This window comes from Rhododendron vialii, chromosome 7a, assembly GCF_030253575.1.
Source record: "Rhododendron vialii isolate Sample 1 chromosome 7a, ASM3025357v1".
Lineage (NCBI taxonomy): Eukaryota > Viridiplantae > Streptophyta > Magnoliopsida > Ericales > Ericaceae > Rhododendron > Rhododendron vialii.
Genome location: NC_080563.1, coordinates 36,325,472 through 36,349,154, shown reverse-complemented (window position 1 = coordinate 36,349,154; position 23,683 = coordinate 36,325,472). Strand labels below are relative to the sequence as shown.

The 23,683-nt window shown below is 40.0% G+C and overlaps 2 protein-coding genes and 1 pseudogene across 3 annotated transcripts; 2 read left to right on the top strand and 1 right to left on the bottom strand.

Annotated features, from left to right (window-relative positions):
* Positions 1-5,968: 5,968 nt before the first annotated feature.
* Positions 5,969-7,479, bottom strand: LOC131332973 (purine permease 3-like; annotated as a pseudogene).
* Positions 7,480-12,823: 5,344 nt separating this feature from the next.
* On the top strand, positions 12,824-14,007 carry LOC131333905 (NDR1/HIN1-like protein 3). Its single transcript, XM_058368714.1, has one exon. The coding sequence runs from the start codon at positions 12,936-12,938 to the stop codon at positions 13,557-13,559; it is 624 nt and encodes a 207-aa protein (XP_058224697.1). The 5' UTR covers positions 12,824-12,935; the 3' UTR covers positions 13,560-14,007.
* On the top strand, positions 12,871-18,408 carry LOC131333904 (NDR1/HIN1-like protein 3). 2 transcript variants are annotated; one of them, XM_058368711.1, is made up of 2 exons: positions 12,871-12,906; positions 17,457-18,408. In XM_058368711.1, the coding sequence occupies exon 2, from the start codon at positions 17,496-17,498 to the stop codon at positions 18,195-18,197; it is 702 nt and encodes a 233-aa protein (XP_058224694.1). In that variant the 5' UTR covers positions 12,871-12,906; positions 17,457-17,495; the 3' UTR covers positions 18,198-18,408. The 2 variants fall into 2 exon arrangements, with proteins under 2 accessions (XP_058224694.1, XP_058224696.1); XM_058368713.1 differs by having other exon boundaries at positions 12,885-12,902.
* Positions 18,409-23,683: the final 5,275 nt, after the last annotated feature.

Sequence of the window (23,683 nt, the reverse complement as noted above, 5' to 3'; positions counted from 1 at the left end):
TGTTAGTTTGGTTAAGATGGTTTAGTGGGTACTTAGTTGGGCCAGCTGTCAGGACAGCTGTACTTGTAACTAATTCTGGTGAGATTGTGTCGTGCAAATACATAAGCACTCATCTCAGCATTGTAACACAACACACAACAGATTACAATTGAGTTTTCAGATTTGTTCTCTTCTCTCTCTCTTCTTCTTCCTGTGATTCATTTGTTCATTTCTTGAGTTTTCTATATGGTATCAGAGCCGATCTGAGACGAGAGTCCTTCGATTCCTGTTCTTTCTTCTTCTAATCTCAGAAATTAGGGCACAAACTATGGCATCTAATTCAGCAACCTCGACTTCAACTACAATTACTTTACCTTCAGCTCTTGCTTTCCTTGTTTCTAATTTTCACTCTCTTGTCAACATCAAGTTGGATAGCTCAAACTACTTACTATGGCGGATTCAGGTGGAGAATGTTGTAGATGCGAATGGTTTCTTTAGCTATCTTGATGGATCTGAACCAGTTCCACCGCCTCAGATTCGAGATGATCACGGTAATCTTACTCCAAATCCTACCTTTTCTCTCTGGCGGCTAATTGATTCCCAACTTAGATCGTGCTTGACTGCATCACTGTCTCAAACCACACTGCCATACGTTCTAGGGTTAAAAACTGCTCATCAGGTGTGGGAATCCCTCTCCAATAGATATAATTTCTTATCAGAAAGTCATGTTCAAGAACTTAGGGATCAGTTATACACTTTGTCCAAAACCTCTACAATAGAGGCCTATATTGATAATATCAAAGATATAGCACAAAAGCTGATTGCAGCTGGAAGTCCTATTAAGGATGATGAGCTTGTGTTTCGCACTCTACAAGGCTTACCTACAGTTTTTAATGGACTCAAAACTGCAGTCAGGGCTGTACGCACTAGGGGTCATAAGGTCTGTTTTGATGAACTTGTTACTATGTTAAAGAGTGAAGAAAAGCAGCTAAGTAAAGAGACTACTGAGACAGATAAAGTTAGCACTATTCTTGTTGCTGCTCATGGAAATCAGTCTCAATCCCATGAGACTCCAGGCATTATGTCATCTATACCTTCTGTGACTCCTCTGGCTACACCTCAGTCTTCAATTGGTGCATCTTCATCTCAGTTTGCTACTTTTTCTCCTACACCACAACAACAATTTCAGTACATTCCACAGAATTTTTCACAAAATTTCAGGCCTTTCAACAAAGGCAGAGGGGGAAGATATGTTCCCAGAGGACCTTGTGACATCTGTGGCAAGAATAATCATTCTACTAATTACTGTTATTATAGGCCAAACAATATGTCTTTTGCTGGTCCAAGTTCTCAGTGGAGAGGTTACTCAGGTGTCTCACAGTCATTACCTTGGACAAACTATATGATGCCTGGTTTTCCTCAGAATAACATCCCTATGTTCCAGGGAGTTTCACCACAGATGTTTAGATCTCCTGCACAAAATACAGGGGTTGTTCGATCTAATGGTGGTTTTAGGAGTGTTTCTCAATCTGTCCCACAGATGCCTTTACCATCAGTTTATGGTGTTCCTCAGTATGCATCACAGATGCCTTCTCCTGCTCCATTTGCTGGTTTTACCGAAGGGTTTGTCATGCCTCCATCTTCTTCTGGACCATATGGAAGCTATTTTATGCAACAAACTCCTACTACATCTTCTACTGTTTACAGTTCTGATACCTTCAACAATTCTGCTACTCCACCTTGGTATTTTGATAGTGGGGCGACAAACCACATCACCAACAATATGCAAAACATGAATTTGGAACATCCTCAGCCAACAACAACAAATGAAGGTGTTTTGGTTGGAAATGGGAGTACAGTGCATGTCACTCATACTGGTAATGGCTTACTTCCTACACCTAATGCTAATTTTCGTCTTTCTCATATTCTACATACTCCTCACATTACTCACAATCTTATCTCCGTTCATCAATTTGCTAAAGATAATAACTGTTTACTTACCTTTGATTCAAATGGTCTTGTCATTCAGGACAAGTCCACACTTCAGATTCTCTACAGAGGCCCATGTCACAAGGGGTTATACCCTATTCTGAATCACTCTAGAGTTGTGTCTTCTTCTTCAGGAGTTGCTTCTTCCTCAGAAGCTGTTTCAACTACTGCCCTTCTTAGTCATTCTACTTCAGCAGAGCTGTGGCACAGAAGACTTGGGCATCCAAGTACTCCTTTGTTTACTGCTTTAGTCAAACAGTTTAGTCTACCTGTTAATAGTTCTTTTGTGCCTGATTGTACCTGTTGTCATATGGCTAAGAGTCACAAACTCCCCTTTTCTCTTTCCATCAATCAAACTACTGCTCCTTTTCAATTAGTACACATGGATGTTTGGGGGCCATCACCTGTTGCCTCTAATAAAGGTTTCAAATATTATCTTCTTGTTATTGATGATTTTTCAAGATATTCTTGGTTGTTTCCTATGCACTACAAATCCGAGGTTAAGTATAAGGTTTCTGATTTCAAAGCATATGTTCAAACTCAATTTGGTTTTTCCATTCAAACTGTTAGAAGTGATAATGGTGGCGAATTCATCAATCATTTTCTTCTTCATTTGTTTCTTTCTACTGGTGTAGTTCATCAAACTACATGTCCTCATACTCCAGAACAAAATGGTCTTGTGGAAAGAAAACACAGACATTTGATTGAAACTGCCATTACTCTTTTACTTCAAGCTAGTTTACCTGTTACCTTTTGGTTGGAAGCTTTAACCACTGCAGTGTACTTAGCTAATCGTTTACCTCACACATCTTTACGGTTTCAAGTCCCTTATGTTCTGTTGTACAAAACCTCTCCTAACTATTTCAATCTTAAACCTTTTGGTTGTTGTTGTTTTCCTTGGCTTAAACCATATGTAAGTCATAAATTGCTTCCAAGGTCCACTCCTTGTGTTTTCCTAGGGTATTGTGATAACACCAAGGGGTTTCGATGTTATGATCCTAAAACAACAAAAGTCTACACTTCTCGGCATGTCAAGTTTATAGAAAATGATTTTCCCTATCCTACTCTCATTACTCCCTCTTCTGATACTCCCTTTGTTACTCCCTCTTTTACTGTTCCTTTAACCTCTTTTGATGATATAGTTGTCTCAGTTTCTTCTCCTCTTTCTGATGGTTCTTTGCAGACCTCCTCTTCTTCTAATATTCCCTTCTTAGATCCTGTTTCTGTTTCTGTGCCTCCTCCACCTGAATTTTTCTGTGAGTCTCCTGTGTGTTCTTCTCCTGCTTCTATTTCTGTTTCAACTCCTACATTTTCTGTTTCTAGTCCTCCTTCTAGTTCTTCATCTGATCCTTCTTCATCTTCTTCATCTGGTTCTTGTCATGCTTCTCCTACTCAACGTTCTTTGCTTTTACCTCAATCCTTTCCTGTTAACTCTCATTCTATGGCTACTCGAGCTAAACATGGGATAGTCAAACCTAAAGCCATTGTGAGTTTGACTGCGGTTGCTTGTACTCCTACACTTCCACACACTGAACCATCTCATTTTTCTGAAGCTGTTAAACACTCTGTGTGGCAATCTGCTATGGCAGAGGAGTATCAAGCCCTTCTTCAACAAGGGACTTGGTCTCTTGTCCCTCCTCCCACTGGGGCTAATGTGATAGGATGTCAATGGATCTACAAAATTAAAAAACATTCAGATGGTAGTGTGGCACGCTATAAAGCAAGACTGGTCGCTAATGGGAATCAACAAACAGAAGGTTTAGACTTTACAGAAACTTTCAGTCCTGTGGTCAAGCAACCAACCATTAGAATTGTTCTTAGTCTAGCCGTGCATTATGATTGGCCTCTACGACAGCTAGATGTTACAAATGCATTTTTGCATGGAGTAATAGAAGAAGAGGTTTATATGAAACAACCACTTGGTTACAAAAGTGCTTCTCATCCTGATTATGTGTGCAAACTGAATAAAGCATTATATGGGTTAAAACAGGCACCACGGGCTTGGTTTTCTTTATTTTCCAGTTTTCTTCTTCAACAAGGGTTTGTCAATAGTAAGGCTGATCTTTCTCTCTTCTCTCTTAAGAATGATCACAGTGTGACTTTGATTCTTGTATATGTTGATGATATCATAATCACTGGAAGCAATGCAACTTATATTTATGAGTTGATCAAAGTTCTTAGCAGAAGATTTGTGCTGAAAGATCTGGGTGTTCTTAGTTATTTCTTGGGGATAGAGGTTGAAAACCATGGTAAAAGTTTGATTCTTTCTCAGCGTAAATATGCTACAGATTTACTTGTTAAATCTGGGATGCATGAGTGTAAACCCAGTCCTTCCCCTTCCTCAACTAAGCCAGCAAGTTTGGATCCTGATCCTTTATTTGAGAATCCTCATTGGTATAGGACTGTGGTTGGTTCATTACAGTATCTCACTCTCACTAAACCAGAAATTTCGTTTGCCGTTAATCTCGCCTGTCAACATATGCATGCTCCTAGACAGAGTCATTACATTGCTGTCAAAAGAATTCTGAGATACATCAAGGGGAGTATTCATCAAGGTTTATACTTTGTGCCTAGTCCTCTTACTTTGACTGGTTTTAGTGATGCTGATTGGGCTGGTGATCATGTGGATCGTCGGTCAACAACTGGATTCTGTTTGTTTTTAGGGTCTAATTTGATTTCCTGGTGTGCAAAGAAGCAACACACTGTTGCTCGCTCTTCAACAGAAGCTGAATATAGGTCTTTGGCTCAGACTGCAGCTGATGTGTCTTGGGTTCAACAATTGCTTCTTGATGTGCATGTGTCTCCTTCTTTACCTCATCTTATCTGGTGTGACAATCAGTCAGCTATTGCGTTGGCTTCTAATCCCATCTTCCATGCCAGAACAAAACATGTGGAGGTGGACTATCATTTCATTCGAGAGAAAGTGCTTAGCAAACAAATATTGGTTCGGCACATTGGTACATTGGCACAGATTGCAGACATATTCACTAAATCTCTATCTGTGGACAGGTTTCTTTCTTTGAAGGCCAAACTCATGGTCATGGATACTCCCATGAGTTTGCAGGGGGCTGTAAAGAGAACACATTAGTTAGGGATTTGTTAAAATGTAATTAGTCAAGTTGTTAGTTTGGTTAAGATGGTTTAGTGGGTACTTAGTTGGGCCAGTTGTCAGGACAGCTGTACTTGTAACTAATTCTGGTGAGATTGTGTCGTGCAAATACATAAGCACTCATCTCAGCATTGTAACACAACACACAACAGATTACAATTGAGTTTTCAGATTTGTTCTCTTCTCTCTCTCTTCTTCTTCCTGTGATTCATTTGTTCATTTCTTGAGTTTTCTATAGTTTCGGCCTACTCCCACATTTACGAGCTGAAATCCCAGAATTGGATCCCATCGAATTTACAGTGGTGATCAAATGGGGAGATGGTTTTCGATTTGAGGGAGAAAGATACTCAAGTTGTTAAGAAATGAGGTGGATCAGTCGAGTGATCGGTCCCGTGCTTATAAGTTCTTTTTTTTTTTTTTTATTAATGAATAAATTGAAACCAGGGCATATTTATAGGGACCGAACAGTTGGTAAGCATATTTCTAGGAACCAGACAGTCGATCAAAGGAATCCAAACCATTACTATAGACTATAGTAAAAAGGAAGGGGAAATTACATTAAACCCACAAGAGAAAATTACATTAAACCAACTCAACTCCGATCATTTTAATTTTTAAAACATGGAAATTTTATATTTTTCCATAAAGAGAAAGTTACGGGGTAACTTTATGGCACTGAAAGAATTATATGACTTCTTCTTTTTTTGGTAAATAACTAATACTATGACTTTATTTTCAAGAAATTGATTGTGTGCACTATTATCTTTGTCATAGAAATGTAGAGCCATCGAATTGAAGGCATTATTACATGTTAGTAGATTTTGTGAATATGACAGACTAATTTTCACGTTTAATTCAAGCACAAATTTAGTAATACGCATTTGCAGTCATTCATGATGTAGTGACAACACTAATAGCTTGCGGCATCTCTGTTTCTAGAGTACGAGTATCACTCTTCTCCTTGCTATGGTTTAGCTCGCCGTAGAAGTACGAAACAAATCCCCACAGTGAGAGAACTAGGCAAACTCCTTTCTCAGATGTGAACTTTTCCTTGTAGAAAATAACGGCTAGGACTTCGGTTATCGGGAGTAAAACTGCAATGATGATACCAGAGAACAGAGATGAGCCAGCGAAGATGACTCCTATTGCCCCTAGGAAGAAACCTTGCCAAACTATGCCACTGCAAACCAGCACCACATAGTATGTTGTTTCACCAAGTCCGAATCCTCTTGCCTCCGTCGGAATAGCCTGCAAAATATTGAGATGCAACTTTGATTTGTTAGATAGAACTAGTTAAGTATAATGTCTTTTTGGACTTTACATGGACAGGGGCTTTTCATATGCAATTTGTAGGAATTAGCTATAGCCCATGGGGAAGAAGAGATATTTATCTCTATAGGTGGGAGATTGATCTTGGTGAATTCTACTCTTAGCAACTTTCTCATTTATTTTGCATAAGGTTGTCGGGATTTCCGAATATCTCGAGTAGCATGGGACACATGAAAAACTTTGTAGGGAAAATGCTGCCGAAGGAAATTTACTGCACTTAGCGAAATATGATGAATAAAATGTCCAGGGGAAGAAATTTGGGGCTCCGCCACAACTCCACATGGTGCTCCAACATCCATCCGCACCGTACACATTTATAATTTTAATGATTTGTGTTGTCGATCGGTCTTCCTAAAAAAATCGACGTGCTCGGCAGGCAAGAGAGGGAGATCGAGATACCTTGAAGTCCTTGTTAATAGCCATGCCAATAGTGCAGATCGACTAGAGTGGCAAAGAAACATATGACCAGCTGCATCTCCAACACCAGGGTATAAGTAATAGCCTGTCTTGCCTTCTTATAAGTCAGCTCCACCAATGGCAATACAAACCCGTACAAAGCCGCGGCCGCCACCGTCATGAAAAATCCCAAGTAGTAAGCGTTGCTCAACTCTCCCTCCGGCTGGTCGCTGCTCGCGTGAAGCGCCAGAATTCCCGCTCCTACGGTGAGCAACGCCACTGCGTTTATTGAATAAGGGGTGAACTTCTGCTTCACCAGAATAAACGCGAAAAGCGCGGTGAAAGCCAGTTGGGACGCGATTACCAGGGCAGAGGTTGATACGGGGAGACGGGCCACCCCATAGGCGTAAAGGTAGTCGTCAAGTCCGGTGTGGACACCAATGACGATGGAGGCGACAAACACCGGACCCCGCATGAAGACAAGTTTGGCGGCGGAACCGTCGTTCCGGCGGCGGTGGAGGTAGAGGGATGAAAATGACGGGCCAACCGGCGGTTTCCAACCAGCTCGATAGCCATACTCGGTTGCCGCCGTGGATGAAGTAGAGGCGCATGACCATGGGGCCGCTGCAGCCTCCGATGGCAAGGAAGATACCGTTTAGCAAGAGGAGAGCCATCTTCTTTTTGTGGTTGGCTTTTCGGTCCATCTCCCCCATTACACTATTGATTCAGGAAGCAGTTCTTCTCTCTCGTTTTATAATTAAAGGTGTTAGGAGCAGTCTACGGGATAGCCAAAATTTACAGTGGGAGGAGATGGAGAAAATCTCAATTCAAGCTATTGGCTAGACAGTTTGAGTTTATTGTGTTTGTTTAAGACATGCATGTTATCTTATATTTATAAGCACAGAGTACTATTGTACAAATGGGAACCTCTAAATTTAGTAAAAAAGTGTAGCAAATTTCCCAATAATAATTCAGACTAAATCTAGTCAACCAGTGTGGTCTCCATGATATGCGATGATGCCAGAGAGAGAGAAAAGGTCGATTCCTATCCATTTTAATTTTAATTTTAATTTGATTTGGCAGATAGGAGGGATTTGGCGATATATAAATAACCTGCTAACAACACACACATCCATTTGAGTGTGCGATAATTTATTTGGGTTTTTGAAGGGAATTTAGTTTTAATGAAAGAAAGCGCTACAATAGATACATTTATTTTCGCCTTAAGTTCGTAACATTTTCATAAAATGCGATAGTATATGTTTGCATAAACCATATTCATAACATAATAAGAAAACCAATAACGTATAAATGTTACTTGAAATATACCTAGATAACTGGTATTATCTATATCCCATAAGTATATATGTTCGATGGTATTACGTATTCTATAAAACTATATATTGTTTTTTTTTTCGATCAAACAGAAATTCAAAATAGATTACAAGAGGGAGTACCACGTAATGGTTACACACAAAGTCATTAGGTCTATAGATTAAACAAAGAATCTACTATTAATCTAGCACTTGCCTGATATTCAAGCTATATTGATTTACAATTATTCGTCACGTCAAATAAAAGAGCCAATGGTCTTTTTATCACATGCATTTTCGTTTTGATATCTGGACTCATGAAATCGTCACAGATTTTCTTGAGTTATTTTCAGCAACCCAACGGCCACTATACGGTTGATTCTTTTGAACCACGATCGGGAAGGCGAATTAATTCTATATATAACTAGTGCTTGTTCGTACCTACGGCACTACCCACCTCAATTGGAATTAGAATTACCTTTTAAATCTTGATAGTGGCCCAAATTGCTTGAAATTAACGTGATACAAAGAAATAGTTTGAAGTATGAAATGATCACGGACTCCTCTAAGAACATATTGCACCAGTTTCATTAAGATTGGATGCTTCCGACCAAAACAAAACCAATGTTCATTCTAATTGATTATAGTACTGTTTATACCCGTTTTTGGCACCATGGATCGGGCTAACCGTGATTGGTATTTTTATTAAATTGGACCGAAAGCTGAGTAATTGATTGGGTAAATCTTGGGCCATGGGTATTTTCCATTTGGGCCCAAGAAATACGCAGCCCATATGTGGGGCACGGCCCATGATTTTTTGAGAAGGCAGCCCACAGTTGGGCCCGTGAAGAAAGGAGCAGCTCTGGCCTATGAGGTGTGGCCCACGTTTTTAGGGAATTGGTTTCTGACGAGGAGGTTATTTCCCTCCAAGTTCAAAGGTCAAGGGAGTAGTGGGGGGTTGTTGCCACATCATCCATGATCCCTTAACTGCCAAAAGAAACTGCCCACTACCAAGCATGCATGAAAAATGGAGCAATCATGGGACACTTGGCAGCCTGTGGTGTAAAGCTGAATTCGGATTCAGACCTGAATCAGCTTGCTGCAGTACCTATAAATACAAGTTTACAAGATGAAAAACGGGTCCAACACCAATCAAAGTTCAACGCTTACAACCAAAGTCTTCCCAGCGAATCATACTTTCCTACTTTCAGCAAAGTAGCCTATCAAGTACCTCGTGCTCAAACCCCATTCAAACTTACTTCTTCAAGTAGTTTGGATCTTTTACTTTTCCTGTACAAACTTTATTATCTCGCAGTAATAAATTTCACGTTTCTACATCCATTTCCTATACGATTAGGAAATTTTAAGTCCACGACCGTGTGGCAAGCAACGAACCACATTGTGATCTTTAACCTTTGGGTCACACGCAATCGCTCTTACGATAGAAGTCAAGATTCACGAGAATCTTCATCAAAAGTTAGGCGCTACAAGTCTTGGCACGCCCGCGCCCCACGCATCCTGCCTTTGCCAAAAATGAGAGTTTTCAAGTACCTAAATACAAAAAGGAACAAAACTCTTCTTTTCTCGATGTACAAAGAATTTAGAGCATTGTCCGTGCCTACGGCACTACCAACGATTCTCCAAACAACACTAACATCAAAAACACAAACCAAAGGAAGGAAACGATTAACTTTGCAAAAGAAAATTGACAGAGAGTCTGTTACTGAGGACAGTAGATTCCCATTGCTGAGTTTGATCAGTCAATCCAAGTCTTAGATCTACACCCAAAATTGAGAAGAGAGAAAACGATTAACTTTGCAAAAGAAAATTGACAAAAAATTAGAAGAGAGTATGTGAGTGACTGACTAGCAGAAAACAAAGACAATAATTTATGATGAATTTAGGAAGAAAAGGGCTTACTCTTTAATTGTTTGAAACTGAACACACCCAGCCCCCAGCATCTCGAATACTTGCTTGCCGGCTGCCACCGCTTTCTCGAAGTACTCCGCCATATGCCTCACAACCACCTCCGGCCACTACCCCCTTTGCCCTCGCTGTAATTCCACCTCATGATCTCCGCTTTCTCGCAGTACTCCTTTCCTTTCTGGGACTTCTCAGACTTTCTCACCTTCTCTCTCTGTGTCTCCGTTGCTTCTTCAACTCTTCTTCTGCGTTTTGGCCGGATGGGACGTTGGATCTAATGGCAATGTTGTAATACATGTGTGGGATGTGGACACTTTAATCAAATGAATAGAATACCTCTCAACCCTTGGATCAAATCAATCTCAGCCATTCGAACAACTTGTCCCCACACCATTGTATTTATAATAAATATACAAAAAGAACCTAAATCAAAAAGATGAAGAAGTGAAAGCAAACAAATCCATCCACTCTACAATCTAATGAATAATTTAGCTTCTAATGAATATGCATAGCAAAAATGTTAAAAAAAATACCTTCGCACAAAACCCCTCTGCACAGAGTCACATGGGTTTTTGGCATGGAGTCCCGCCTCCTACCTCTTTGCATCACCACAGAAAAGCTCCGTCACACCCACTTTTTTTACGTTTTAAATAGGCAATTTTAATAACGGAATTACAATTACGACAAAGAAAAGTCTCTGTACTGTAAAGGGTGAAAACATCTAATGGGTCGATACCGTCGATTTGGATTTTGGAATCACCATCAAGACACCCAACAAATGAAAAGAAAGAGAGCAATACCTGGAAAAATAGAAAAGGAAAAATGAGTGAGGTAGTAAAGTAAATGCTTCAACTGGGTATGCACGATAGAATAAAAAACTGGTTCAAATGTCTGATTTCCCCAAATTACCTTCAAAACATAGCTTTTAGCCCAGACTTGAGGATCGACGCTAGTGGATTTCGCCGGTGACACCAATGAGAGTGTCGAGAGAGAGAGAAGACGAAGGAGAATGCTCTTGCAATAGGGTTTCAAATTTGAAAGTGGGTGTAATTTTGATCGGTGGCAATTTTGTAATTAAATGAAAAAGGCTGGACAATTTAATAAAAGAGAAATCTCATCTCATCTATTGGATCAATTCAATCTCAACCATTCTAATAACTTGTCCCCACATCCTTCTGTTTTATAATAGAGATGGGGAGCAAAATTTTATTTTGAATTTTTACTCATGTCAAGTTATAAGTTATAGGCTTAAAATTAAGAGAATACATTCTTTACACCGCCGATGTAAACATTTGTTTTCTTCAAATTAATTGCATTGTGACACGTGTCAAAACAGTGATTCCAATTAATAAAACATAACGACGTGACGCAATGTAATTGATTTGAAAGAAACAAATATTTACACCAACGATGTAAAGAATTTATTCTCTAAAATTAAACACCCTCCTCTAATCCAGAGATTACGAAGCTCTCCCAACGCGTGCTTAAAAGTTGTTTTTATTTAAATAGTATTGACCGTGGTTTGATTATCAATAGAACAACTATTGCGAGAATGGTTAAACAAAAGGCTGCACAATCCACCTTTAATTAGTATTATGCATATAAAATTGTCTTGTTAGTTGAAGACAAAATCACGTGAGGAATTAGCAAGTAGTACTAAAAAAAGAAAGAAATCTTCCTGTCATCGCTACAAGAAAAGGCACGGTCGCCGGCCGCCTAACAATTTGGTTGCCTAAAATGTGCCCTGTTAGGCTCCGTTTTTTTAAATTTCTTATTCTTAAAGTATTTATTTTTCGTTTTGCAACTGTCATTTTCTCATAATAGATCAATTTTAATTTGAAAAATGAATAGTTATTTTAGGGGTAGTTATTGTAAACTTAATTATTTTTTCCGTTTGTTGTGTTTTGTTCGTTTTTTTTGAATTTTTGTTAGATTCAAGTGATATTTTTTGGATTAATCATCTGTCTCGACGAAAGGAGTCTAACCAGTACAAAATTATGACCGAAAGTAAAGAAAAAAGTTTACTAAATTAAGACGAAAAAAGTATCAAACAAATGTCTTATTTGTCTAAAGTGTCATCTTGTTTGAATTTTTTCAACATCTGTTCATATTTTTATATTTTTTTGATTCATCTCGTCGACACAAACGACTAACCCCGGAAATTATGACGAAAAACTAAACAAAAAATTACGAAAAGTAAAAATACCGAAATAAGTTTCATACTTGTAAGTTTTACAAGAACACAAGCTAGTTAGTGAAACACACCCTTAGTCCCCAGAAGGTTTTTACATTCTTAGTCGGTCAAGTTCGAAAGTATAGAACCGAGTATAATTCAGTTGGTCAAGACGCTTACATTTCACTAATAGGTCAGAAGTCCGAATCTTTTCACATGTCTTATCACCTACATGTGGGTGTTTTTTTTAGAGGACTTTTTCTTTCTTATTTATTTTTATATTGTAATAAGCTTATTTCTTATATGAATTTCGAATTTGTACTATGTCTTTGATGTAATTAAAATGATCTCTTATCGTTTGAAAAGGGTTCGAAAGTAATGACGGTGATGATATTCAATTGTTCCCCTACAGTCTATCCGTGTCCAATCCCATATCCACTACAACGCAAAGTTCCCTTCCATTTCCACTCCAATATTGACTACCCGGCCGCCTTTCCACTCACCCTCTCTTCTATATATAACTCTTTCGCTCACATCCAATACCAACACACACACACTCTCTCTCTCTCTCTCTTTCTCTTTCGCTCACATCCAATACCAACACACACACACACTCTCTCTCTCTCTCTCTCTCTCTCTAGACTCACATAGTCACATCCAATAGCATCACACAACCTACAACTCTCTCTCTCTCTCTCTCTCTCTCACCAAATCCCAATTGATCATGTCCAGCCGAAAACACCACCACTGCAACCCCTGCGGCTGCCTCTTCGACCTAATCTTCAAAACCCTCTTCACAGTCCTCTTCACCGTCGGCCTCGTCGTCTTCCTCTTCTGGCTCGCCTTCCGCCCCAACAGGGTCAAGTTCCACGTCACCGACGCCGCCCTCACCCAGTTCAACCTCAAAACCACCACCAACACCCTTTACTACAACCTGGACCTCAACCTCACCATCCGGAACCCCAACAAGTACATCGGGATCTACTACGATGGCGTCGAGGCGCGGGCGTTTTACGGCGGCCAGCGCTTCGCCTCGTCGTCTACGCTGCCGCGGTTTTACCAGGGGAAGAAGAACACCACGGAGTTGAACGTGGTTTTGAAGGGGCAGAAAATCGTGGTGGCGGGCCAGGGGAATAATGATGATCTCTTGTCGGATTACAATTCGGAGAAGGCCTCGGGAGTTTACGGTATTGATGTCAAGCTTTATCTTCGGGTTAGGTTCAAGTTGCGTGGGTTCAAGACTCCGAGGTTTCAGCCCAAGTTCGAGTGCGATCTCAAAGTGCCGTTGGATTCGAGAGGGAAAGCGTCTGCTACTTTTCAAACTACCAAGTGTGGACTGGATTGGTAGTTCGTTAGTTGATGATAGTATTATATTATAGATATACTATTAGAGTTTGTCTATGCCTGAAGGCACGGCGCAACGCGTTTTAAACACAACTAAAATGAATTGCGAAACTATTGACCACCCTCGTCAACAAAACTGATTTATATGGGAAGATTTTTTCTTAAATTAGGATCAAACAGATTTTTTTTCTTACCCTTTTGTTTAGTTTACAATAAAAATACACACACCAAAAAAATTGAAATGGGGTTTTGGTTATGTTGATGAATATTTACATCGTTGGTGTATATAATTTATTTTCTTTTTTTATCTTCGGGCTTTTGTTGATATGGAGTTTTGGTTATGTTTCTGGCTCCATATTGAGATTATTTCGTTGTTTTATTTTTTTTAGTGCAGTTGCTGTAATGCTGTGAATAAGATAATGAAAGATTAGATTTTTTTTTTCTTTCCTGTTCATTGGAATCCATGGTACAGTATTTTTATTTATTTATTTTCTCTATCAACGTTTGAATGTGGCAGATTTAGTTGACTTTAATGAGGTTGGTTTCGAACAACCGTGTCAAGAAATCCGCTTTTTATTGCCCGAAGTTGACTATAATGGTGAGCAAAATTGATTTTGATTTTTTACTCATATCAAGTTATAGGCTCATTGACAAAAAAAAAAAAAAAGAGTGAGTTATAGGCTTAAATAAAATGGCTCCTTTAATCTAGAGATTACGAAGCTCTCCCAATGCGTGCTTAAAAGTTCTTCTTCTTTAAATATTGACTTTCCTTTGATTATCAAGTGAACAAATGTTGCGAGAGTGGTTAAACAAAAAGATGCACAATCCACGTTTAATTATGCATATAAAATTGTCTTGTTATTTGAAGACAAATCTCGTGACGAATTAGTAAAAGCATTGCTGTCCCAACAATTTAATTTTTCAAGTAAAAAATCTTCCGGTCGCACTACAAGAAAAAGCACAATCGCGGCTAATAATTTGGTCACCTAATGTGCCCTATTGTGGTTTTTGATTTCGGGGTTTTTTTCACGGTTCAAGGGGTTTGGTCGACGGAGAGGACGGCAGTAGTGGTGGGGTTTGCAGTGGCGAAGTGACAGCGAGGTTATATGGAGGCGTATGGTGATGGTGATGGTGATGGTGATGGAGGGAGGGTTGAGGCGATGTTGGAAGTTGTGGCTGTCAGGAGGAAGAGGGCGTGATTGGGACTGAGGGAGGGGAGGAAGGGGCAGAAAAGGTGGATGGGGTGTTTTTCTAGCGTACGGTGGTGATGGAGGGAGGGTTGAGGCGGTAATGGATGTTGTGATTGAGAGGAGGAGGATCGTGAGAGCGAGAAGTTGTAGAAGGATGGCCATTGGTAGTGTGTGGCAACGATGGTGTAACGTGGGGAGATGGCGGTGGCGACGGAGGGAGAGTGGTGTTGGAACAGTGGTCCTTTAGGGTTAGGGTTTATGTGGTTTGTTTGGCTGGTGTGAGCCGGCCCAAAGAAAATGGGCTCGGCGCAATCAGGTTGCATTTGGGGTGTTTTGGGGTTTGATCTTGACCCAATGAGTGTTTTGAAAGGCATGTATAGGGAATTTCGTGAGGTGTGTGCTTTAATAGAGCTGTTATGGAGTTCAAGCATTATGGGTGTTTAGTTGGCTTCTTACAACTTTTTAATTAAAATTCGAGAGGCGAAGATGTAGGTTAGGATTTTGCGAGAAAAAGTTACTCAATGCATTTCTTATCTTATTGTATTGTACTAATTTCATTTTGTATCCCAATTTTATCGTAATAAATGAAATTATTTTTGTCGATAAAAAAAAATGGGCCCTATTGTGGGTGTTTAATTGGTTACGATTTGGTGTTGTATGACTCCCGACCGCGAAGAATTTCTCCTTGTCATAAAGAATTGCTCCTAGACGCAAAGATTTACTCCAAGCCGCAAAGAATTACTTTTAGCCGTTAAGAATTACTCACCAAAATTACTTCTGGCCGCAAAATTTTGCTCCTTGCCGCGAAAAATTGCTCATGGTAGTGAAGAATTGCTCTGGGCCACGAAGTTTTGCTCCTGGCTACCAAGAATTGCTCTTGACCGTATAAAATTGCTCTTGGTTGCGAAGAATTTCTTTTGACCACAAAGAATTGCTCTTGGCTGCATAGCATTGTTCTTGGCTGCCAAGAGCAATTCTTGGCAGCCATAATCAACTCTTGGTGGCTAGGAGCAATTTTTTGCTGCCAGTAGCAATTCTATGTGGCCAGGAGCAATGTTTTGCGGTCAAAAGTAATTCTTTGCGGCTTAGAGCAATTTTACGTGGCCAGGAGCAATTCTTGGCCGCAAAGCATCGACGACGAGTGTGACGGAAAAAAATCACCACCACCATTACGGTGAATGAGTTCGTTGAATTCGAGATTTTCTCCTAACGATTACATGGTTGTCGCTCTAGGCTACACCGTCTACGTACTTGGTGGCATCGTAAGAAGCAAAACTAAAACTACAGAAGAAGAATAGAAAAAGGAATCCTTTTGGTGGAGGTGGAGGGTTGGAAGCGAGCTCCAGATATGCTGAACGTCAGGAACAGAGGTAAAGCTCAAGACGCACTCACTTGGATAAAAAAACAAGTGGGAGCCTCCCTCCGCCCCGTTTGCCTCAATGAGAATCAACTTCGGAATGCGCCCCCGTGGTCGCCTACTGTGGTGGCCCATCATCGTCATAATCGGAAACGAAAAAGATTATGTTCGGTACCGGAGCTACCAAGTACGTCTACAATGTGAAGAGTGGTCAGTTAGGCGAAAATAGGCATTAAGAATGCGAAGTTACTGGTCACCCACCCTCTCCTCTCCTATCCTCTCCCCTCCCCCACGCAACTGAATTTTTTTTTTTTTGAATGGCAAAAAATTTTCATTAATCCTAAAATTCTTACAAAATTAATAGGAGTAAAGAAATAACAAAATGTTCAAAACAAACATCTGCTTAATCTCAGACCCAAACCTATGACTAGTAAGAAACCAATCAAGGACACTCGTTTGAGACAAAGCCCACCTAAAAGGCTGAACCCCAAATACTATGCATCTAAAAAATCCAAATCAGAAAAAATTAAGCACAAAACAGGCAAAACTAGCCCGAAAACGGGCCAAACCAGCCCAGTCCAACACCACTGCCTAACCCAACAGGCAAGTCTAGCCCGAAAACAGGCCAAACCGGCCCAGTCCAACACCACTGCCTAACAACAAATACAGATCAAACCAGCCGCCATCCAAACAAACCGCCGGACTCCAAACACCGGCGAAACAAAACCACCACAACCAGCCACCAATCTGGACTAGAACCTCTCAAATGAATTTAGCAACCAAATTAAGTAACCACACGGAGTAGCACTCAAATTAAGCAACCGCGTCAATCCTATATTCTACTCCTCTAAGAGCATCTCCAATCCATACAAAATAGAGGATGGATGTAACACATTGAGGGGAGATTTTGTAATTTATTCCACTTTTTCTTCACTTTTTGTACTTTTTTGGGAGAATTTTTGAGGGACCCACCGTCCTTTTTAGAGTTTGGAGGAAATTTGTACTCCAAATTTACTTTTGGTCCTCCATTTTTAGAGGACCAAATTTACTTTTGGAGGACCAAACTCTAAAAAGGACGGTGGGTCCCTCAAAGATTCTCCCAAAAAGTAGAAAAAGTGAAGAAAAAGTGGAATAAATTATAAAATCTCCCCTCAATGTGTTACATCCATCCTCTATTTTGTATGGATTGAAGATGCTCTAACAAACACGCCCACACAGCCTTGCCGTGTCTAATCCTATTCACACTAGAACACGAGTTCCCCCTTCCATTCCCACTCCAATACAATATTGATGACTTCCACTCACCCTCTGATCTCTATATATACTCTTTCTCTCACCTCCAATAGCATCACACAACTCTCTCTCTCTCTCTCTCTCTCTCTCTCAATTAATCATGTCCAGCCCAAAGCAACCCCACTTGAACGGAGCCTACTACGGCCCCTCAATCCCACCACCCCCGTCAAAATCTTACCACCGCCCCGGACGCGGCAGCAGCTGCAACCCCTGTTCCTGCTTCTTCGGCCTAATCTTTAAAACCCTCTTCACAGTCCTCTTCACCGTCGGCCTCCTCGTCTTTCTCTTCTGGCTCGCCTTCCGCCCCAACAGGGTCAAGTTCCACGTCACTGACGCCGCCCTCACCCAGTTCAACCTCAACACCACCACCAACACCCTTTACTACAACCTGGACCTCAACCTCACCATCCGGAACCCCAACAAGCACATCGGGATCTACTACGACCGCATCGAGGCGCGGGCGTTTTATGGCGGCCAGCGCTTCGCCTCGTCGTCGACGCTGCCGCGGTTTTACCAGGGGAAGAAGAACACCACGGAGTTGAACGTGGTTTTGAAGGGGCAGAATATCGTGGTGGCGGGCCAGGGGAATAATGATGATCTCTTGTCGGATTACAATTCGGAAAAGGCCTCGGGAGTTTACGGCATCGATGTCAAGCTTTATCTTCGGGTTAGGTTCAAGCTGCGTACGCTTAAGACTCCGAGGTTTAAGCCCAAGATCGAGTGCGATCTGAAAGTGCCGTTGGATTCGAATGGGAAAGCGTCTGCTACTTTTCAAACTACCAAGTGTGGATTCGATTGGTAATTTGTTAACTGATACTCCGGAGACATCTATTGCGATGAACATTTACACCGCTGGTGTATATTATTATTATTTTTTCTTTTGGCGTTTGTTGATCTAGAGTCTTTAGTTATGTTTCTAGCTCCATATTGGGATTATTTCGTTCGTTGTATTTTATTTTCTTTAGTGCCGTTTCTGTGAATAAAATAATGGATGATTAGATTTTTTCTTTTCATTGGAATCCATGGTACATTATTTTTATTTCTCTATCAATGTTTGAATGTGGCAGATTTAGTTGACTTTAATGTGGTTGGTTTTGAACAACCGTGTGATCATGAAATGTGCTTTTTATTGCCCGGAGTTGACTATAGTGGTGCGGAAAATTGATTTTGAATTTTTACTCACGTCAAGTTATAGATAGGCTTAATTAAAACGGCTCCTTAAATCTAGAGATTGTGAAGCTCTCCTAAAGCGTGCTTAAGAGGAGTTCTTACTTAAATGTTGACATTCGTTTGATTATCAAGTGAACAAATATTGCGAGAATGGTTAAACAAAAGGCTGCACAATCCACGTTTAATTATTATGCATATAAAATTGTCTTGTTATTTGAAGACAAATCTAGCAAGTATTGAAGTCCCAACAATTTGATTTTTTAAGTAAAACATCTTTCGGTCGCTACAAGAAAATGCACAATCGCAGGCTAACAATTTGATCGCCTAATGTGCCCTATTGGGTTTTCGATTTGGGGTTTTAATTTTTTCACGATTCAGGGGGTTTGATCGACGGTGAGGACATAAGTAGTGGTGGGGTTTGTAGCGGCAAAGCGAGGTTAGGGAGGCGTATATATGGTGATGGTGATGGTGATGGAGGGAGGGTTGAGGCGATGCTGGAAGATGTGGTTGTCAGTAGGAGGTTAAGGTATGACTAGGGCTGAGGGAGGCGAGGACGTGGCAAAAGAGGTGGAGGGGGTACAAAGTTTTTCGGGCGTACGGTGCTGATGGAGGGAGGGTTGAGGATGGTAATGGATGCTGTGGTTGAGAGGAGGAGGATCGCGTGAGCGAGAAGCTGTAGAGGGAAAGCCATTGGTAGTGTGTGGCGACAGTGGTGTTAGGTGGGGAGGTGGCGGTGGCGGCTAAGAGAGAGTGGTGTTGGAGGCGACAACAGTGGTCCTATAGGATTAGGATTTTTGTGGTTTCTCTTCCTGGTGTGGGCCAGCCCAAAGAAAATGGGCTTGGCCCAATCAGTTTGCATTTGGGTTGTTTTGGAGTTTGATCTTGGCCCAATGGTTCTTTTGAAAAGTGTGTACATGAAATTTCACGCGGTGTGTGCTTTAATGGAGATGTTGTGGGGTTCAAGCATTATGGTGTTTAATTAGTTGGCTTCTTGCCAACTTTTTACTTAAAATTCTAGAGGAGAAGATGTAGGTTAGGACTTCGCGAGAAGAAATTACTCAATGCATTTTTTATTCTACTGTATTGTACTAATTTCATTTTGTATTCCGATTTTATCGTGATGAATGAAATTATTTTTGCCGATCAAAAAAAAATGTGCCCTATTGTGGGCTGGATTCATAGTACTTGCTTTCTTATGAGGCGGAAGTTTAGAGATTCGTACTAATTGCTTTCTATGAGGCCGATCGAAGTTAAATTTGTTCAAGGTTAACTTAAGGTGGCGAGCCGAACTCAAACAGCCTTTGATCGAGCCTATCTGGAGTAGGTTGGATATTTTTTAAACCATAATTCAAACAAGCGAAAAGTGAAAATAGGGGTGGCCTGGATGGTGTGATTGGGACACAGAAAGCCCAGACGTGACGGACAAATGGGCTTTTACTGTACTAGTAAAGACCATGTGTATATGTAGTAATAAATGCTAACAGAGTAGTTGTACGTAGTCAGTTTGATAGGTGTGTTACATTAGTCAAGGTAACAACAGTAGTATGGCAGTGTTCCAATTATATGTTTATACTGTTTGTATAGGTAATCAGTGATGTAAGCGTCCCCCCTCCTTACGCCTATAAAAGGAGGGTGTCTCCCCCTGTAAGAACCAATTATATAGACTTCTATCTTGGACCAGTCATACACAGATGACTTTCTTGTACACGTACTTCTTTAACAGTAAATACTAATAATTTCACCCTCTCTGAAAAAGAGGACAACACTTCCATACTTTATATTACACCATACAAAAGAGACAGCTGGTATGAGTACGTGATTGTCACTCTGGATTTCGTTGATCCTAGACCCAAAAATAGCTATCCAAATCGTTAATTTTGTCGACTCGTTTAGTTTGTTTACTGTGAAAGTCACTAATCGAGCGTGGCTAAGAAGTCAGCAAAACACGGTTGTATTATTGCAGTTTTGTCTCAAATTCTTTATGGCCATTAATTTTTTTTCCAAGAGAATGAAAACGTGTGTTGTTCTCGTTTACTAATGCCCGATCAATGCATTTTTTTTTTTACACACGTAGCCAACTTGATGAGATAAGGCCCATTTGCGCGTCACACCAAGGCCCCAAGTCCTCCAAGTAGTAACTTACTCGAGCTTTAAAAACTATTCAAGTTTAGTTTGTTTATGTAACAAATCGATATCGAATGTGTTTTTAACGAGGAAATACAGCTCGAACTCATATATAGCTTGACCAGCTCGTTTATCAATCCGACCGTTCAGTTAACTGTGAAGTCCGGGGAGATCGTTAACAACGATGACTGACATTTCTTACCCATCATCCGAGTCCTAGCTTAGTTATTCAGTTGATCATTTTTCTAATTTTACGCTACAGGCTTCTTTGTTAAGCTGGTTGTCTAACTTGTGTTTGATTTTCTCACGTTCTTAATTCTCCAATTCAACTTGTTTTTTTGGGTAGGTTAATCTGAAGCCATTGTTTGGGTAGGTAGATAGAAGAAAGCGAATTAGAACAAGCAACTTCCTCATCTTTTGTTTAATGAGGACTTTCAGGGATTGCTTAATTTTCAAAGTCCAAATAAGCCTATCCAGTACCTTTAGATCCTAGCCAGTTGTTTCAGTGACTACTAAAACAATTAGGCCGGTTTTTATTTTTTAAGTACTTATTTTTCGCTTTACAAGACAGATCATATACATCACATTAATTTAAAAAATAAGTATTTATTTGACTTAGTGGAACGGAGCTTAAGATAGTACATGCATGAATGTATACAGCATATTCCATATCTAGTCATGAATGCACATGCACGTGTGTGTAAGTATGGGAAGTGCTATAATACGAAAAAAAAATCTATAGTCTCACCCACCTAAAAAGGAATACCGTCTCACCCCAAATAAGTAGATACACATCAAGCCACCAATGCAAAATTGACTTGTATGACCAGTCAACCTCGCTATATATAATACACACCCATAGTCGGGTCTCTACAATATTCCTTTGGATTCATAACGTTTTGAATTGCGATTCATAATATGCAACTCTAGATATACATAAGAATTTTATAAAAGTTCATCGTAACATTTACTTAAAATTAATTCATAACATGAAAATATAACGAGTTCAAAGTCAATCAGGGCCGGCCAGGGGCTAAGCCCCGCAAGCCGGCCGGCTCGGGCAACCCGCGGCACGGAGCAACAAAAAAAAAAAAAATTTGTATGTATAAAAAAAAAATTAGAAATCCAAAAAAAAAAAAATTTATGGGCATCATCCAAAAAATTTTGTACAAATTTTTAAAAAAAAAGTAAATATGTATGGTTTCCACCTACTTTAAAAAATTATGATACTTGAGAAAATTAGGAGGGTAAAAGAGAGGTTTTTACATACATAGGGTAAATAACAGATAAAAAAAATTAGGAGGATAAATTATTAAGAGAGAAAATTAGGAGGGCTATCAGATAAGAAGAAAAAAAGGAAAGGGACACTATAGCCAAAGCAAGAAGGGACGGATGATGTAATTCAAGCTAAATGGACAATATAATCTTGTTTTTGTCCTTTTTTTTGTTACTTGTATGTATTTTTTTTATACTTAACACTAGTGGGTAACGAGCCCTGTTATTCGCAATAAAGATTTGCAGACAACCACACAAGAAAAAACTCGTTTGGGCCCATTTTAGGTCCCACAAAAATCTAGAAAAATATCCATAAATTTTTTAATATTATTTTATGGGGCCCTGTAAAAAATCAGCTCCAACGGACATCAGTAAATGTTACTTTTGAATTCATATGGGCGAATTGAGCAGTTTCGCCCCAACGAATCCAAAAGTAATACTTACCGATCGATATCCCTTGGAGCCGATTTTTTGTAGGGCCCCATAAAATAATATTCAAAAAAATTTGGATATTTTTCTAGATTTTTGTGAGACCCGGAATGAGCCCAAATACATTTTTCCTTGTATAGTTCCCTGCAAATCTTCCTTGCAATTAGAATTTTCGAGTGGGCAACCAAACGGAAGGTCGGGCTTGGGCAACCCAAATGTTGGGGCCGGCACTGAAGTCAATGTTAATGAACTTACGTCTAAATGTTATGAATTTCTATACGAAACTGTGAATTCAAGATTGATTGATGTTGTGATAGTTTACGCAAAAAAATGTTACAAATTCAAATCAATTCAAAGAATACACTACCTACGTACTTTGGTAGTACATCATCAAATAAAAACAATGGCATTCGCACTACCTACTTTGATCATTACATAGTGTTGGCAATGTGAATGGTCTGGGGGGTTATTTGGCATGCCCAAGCCAATAACTTTCCCATATTCATCATGGGAGTTTTTCCCCTCTTCAATATGGGGGTTACTCAACCTATCCATTGTGGGAGTTTTTTCCCTTCTTCATTGCTGCCATTCAATTCCGTAGTCAAGTGGATGCATCATCACAAGCGTCTTTTGCTGCCGATAAAAGGACCAGCTCTTTACACAATTCTGCACCAATTCACGCAAGAGTTCACTAGCATTCTGATATAGTGTGAGAGAGAGACAGACGCTGAGTTAGTTCGCCAAGACGTTCTTTGGTGGTGTTCTGACGTTTGTGGTTTGAGCCGGATCAATCATGAGAGACAGATGCCGAGTAACCTCAACACCCTCCGGTAGGCGGTGAATCTGTTTTAAGGACATCGTGTGAAACACGGATTTCGGTTCATGAATCCATTCTGTATTTCGGTTTGCATTTCAATTTTTTGTAATTTCATTATGTTGTAATTCTGTTCATATGTAAATGTAATAGAATTCGTATTTTGGATTCCCGATTGAAACATTTGGGTAACACATAGTACAAACGAATACAAACTACAGTACAAACAAACCACAAACAATAAAATCAATACGGCACAAACCTGACGAAACGAATACAAACAATAAATCCCTAGCTATGTTAAAACCCTGACGAAATAAAAACACAATTTGAGGATAAACCGCCGCGAATCACATCTTCGAATGTACGGCAGCGACATAAACCGGTGGAAAAAATCCTATTACAACACGTTTTTTTTCTTTAGTGAAACTTGCTTGCTTTGAATGTTGAAGAATGGCATAGTCTTAGGCTGACTC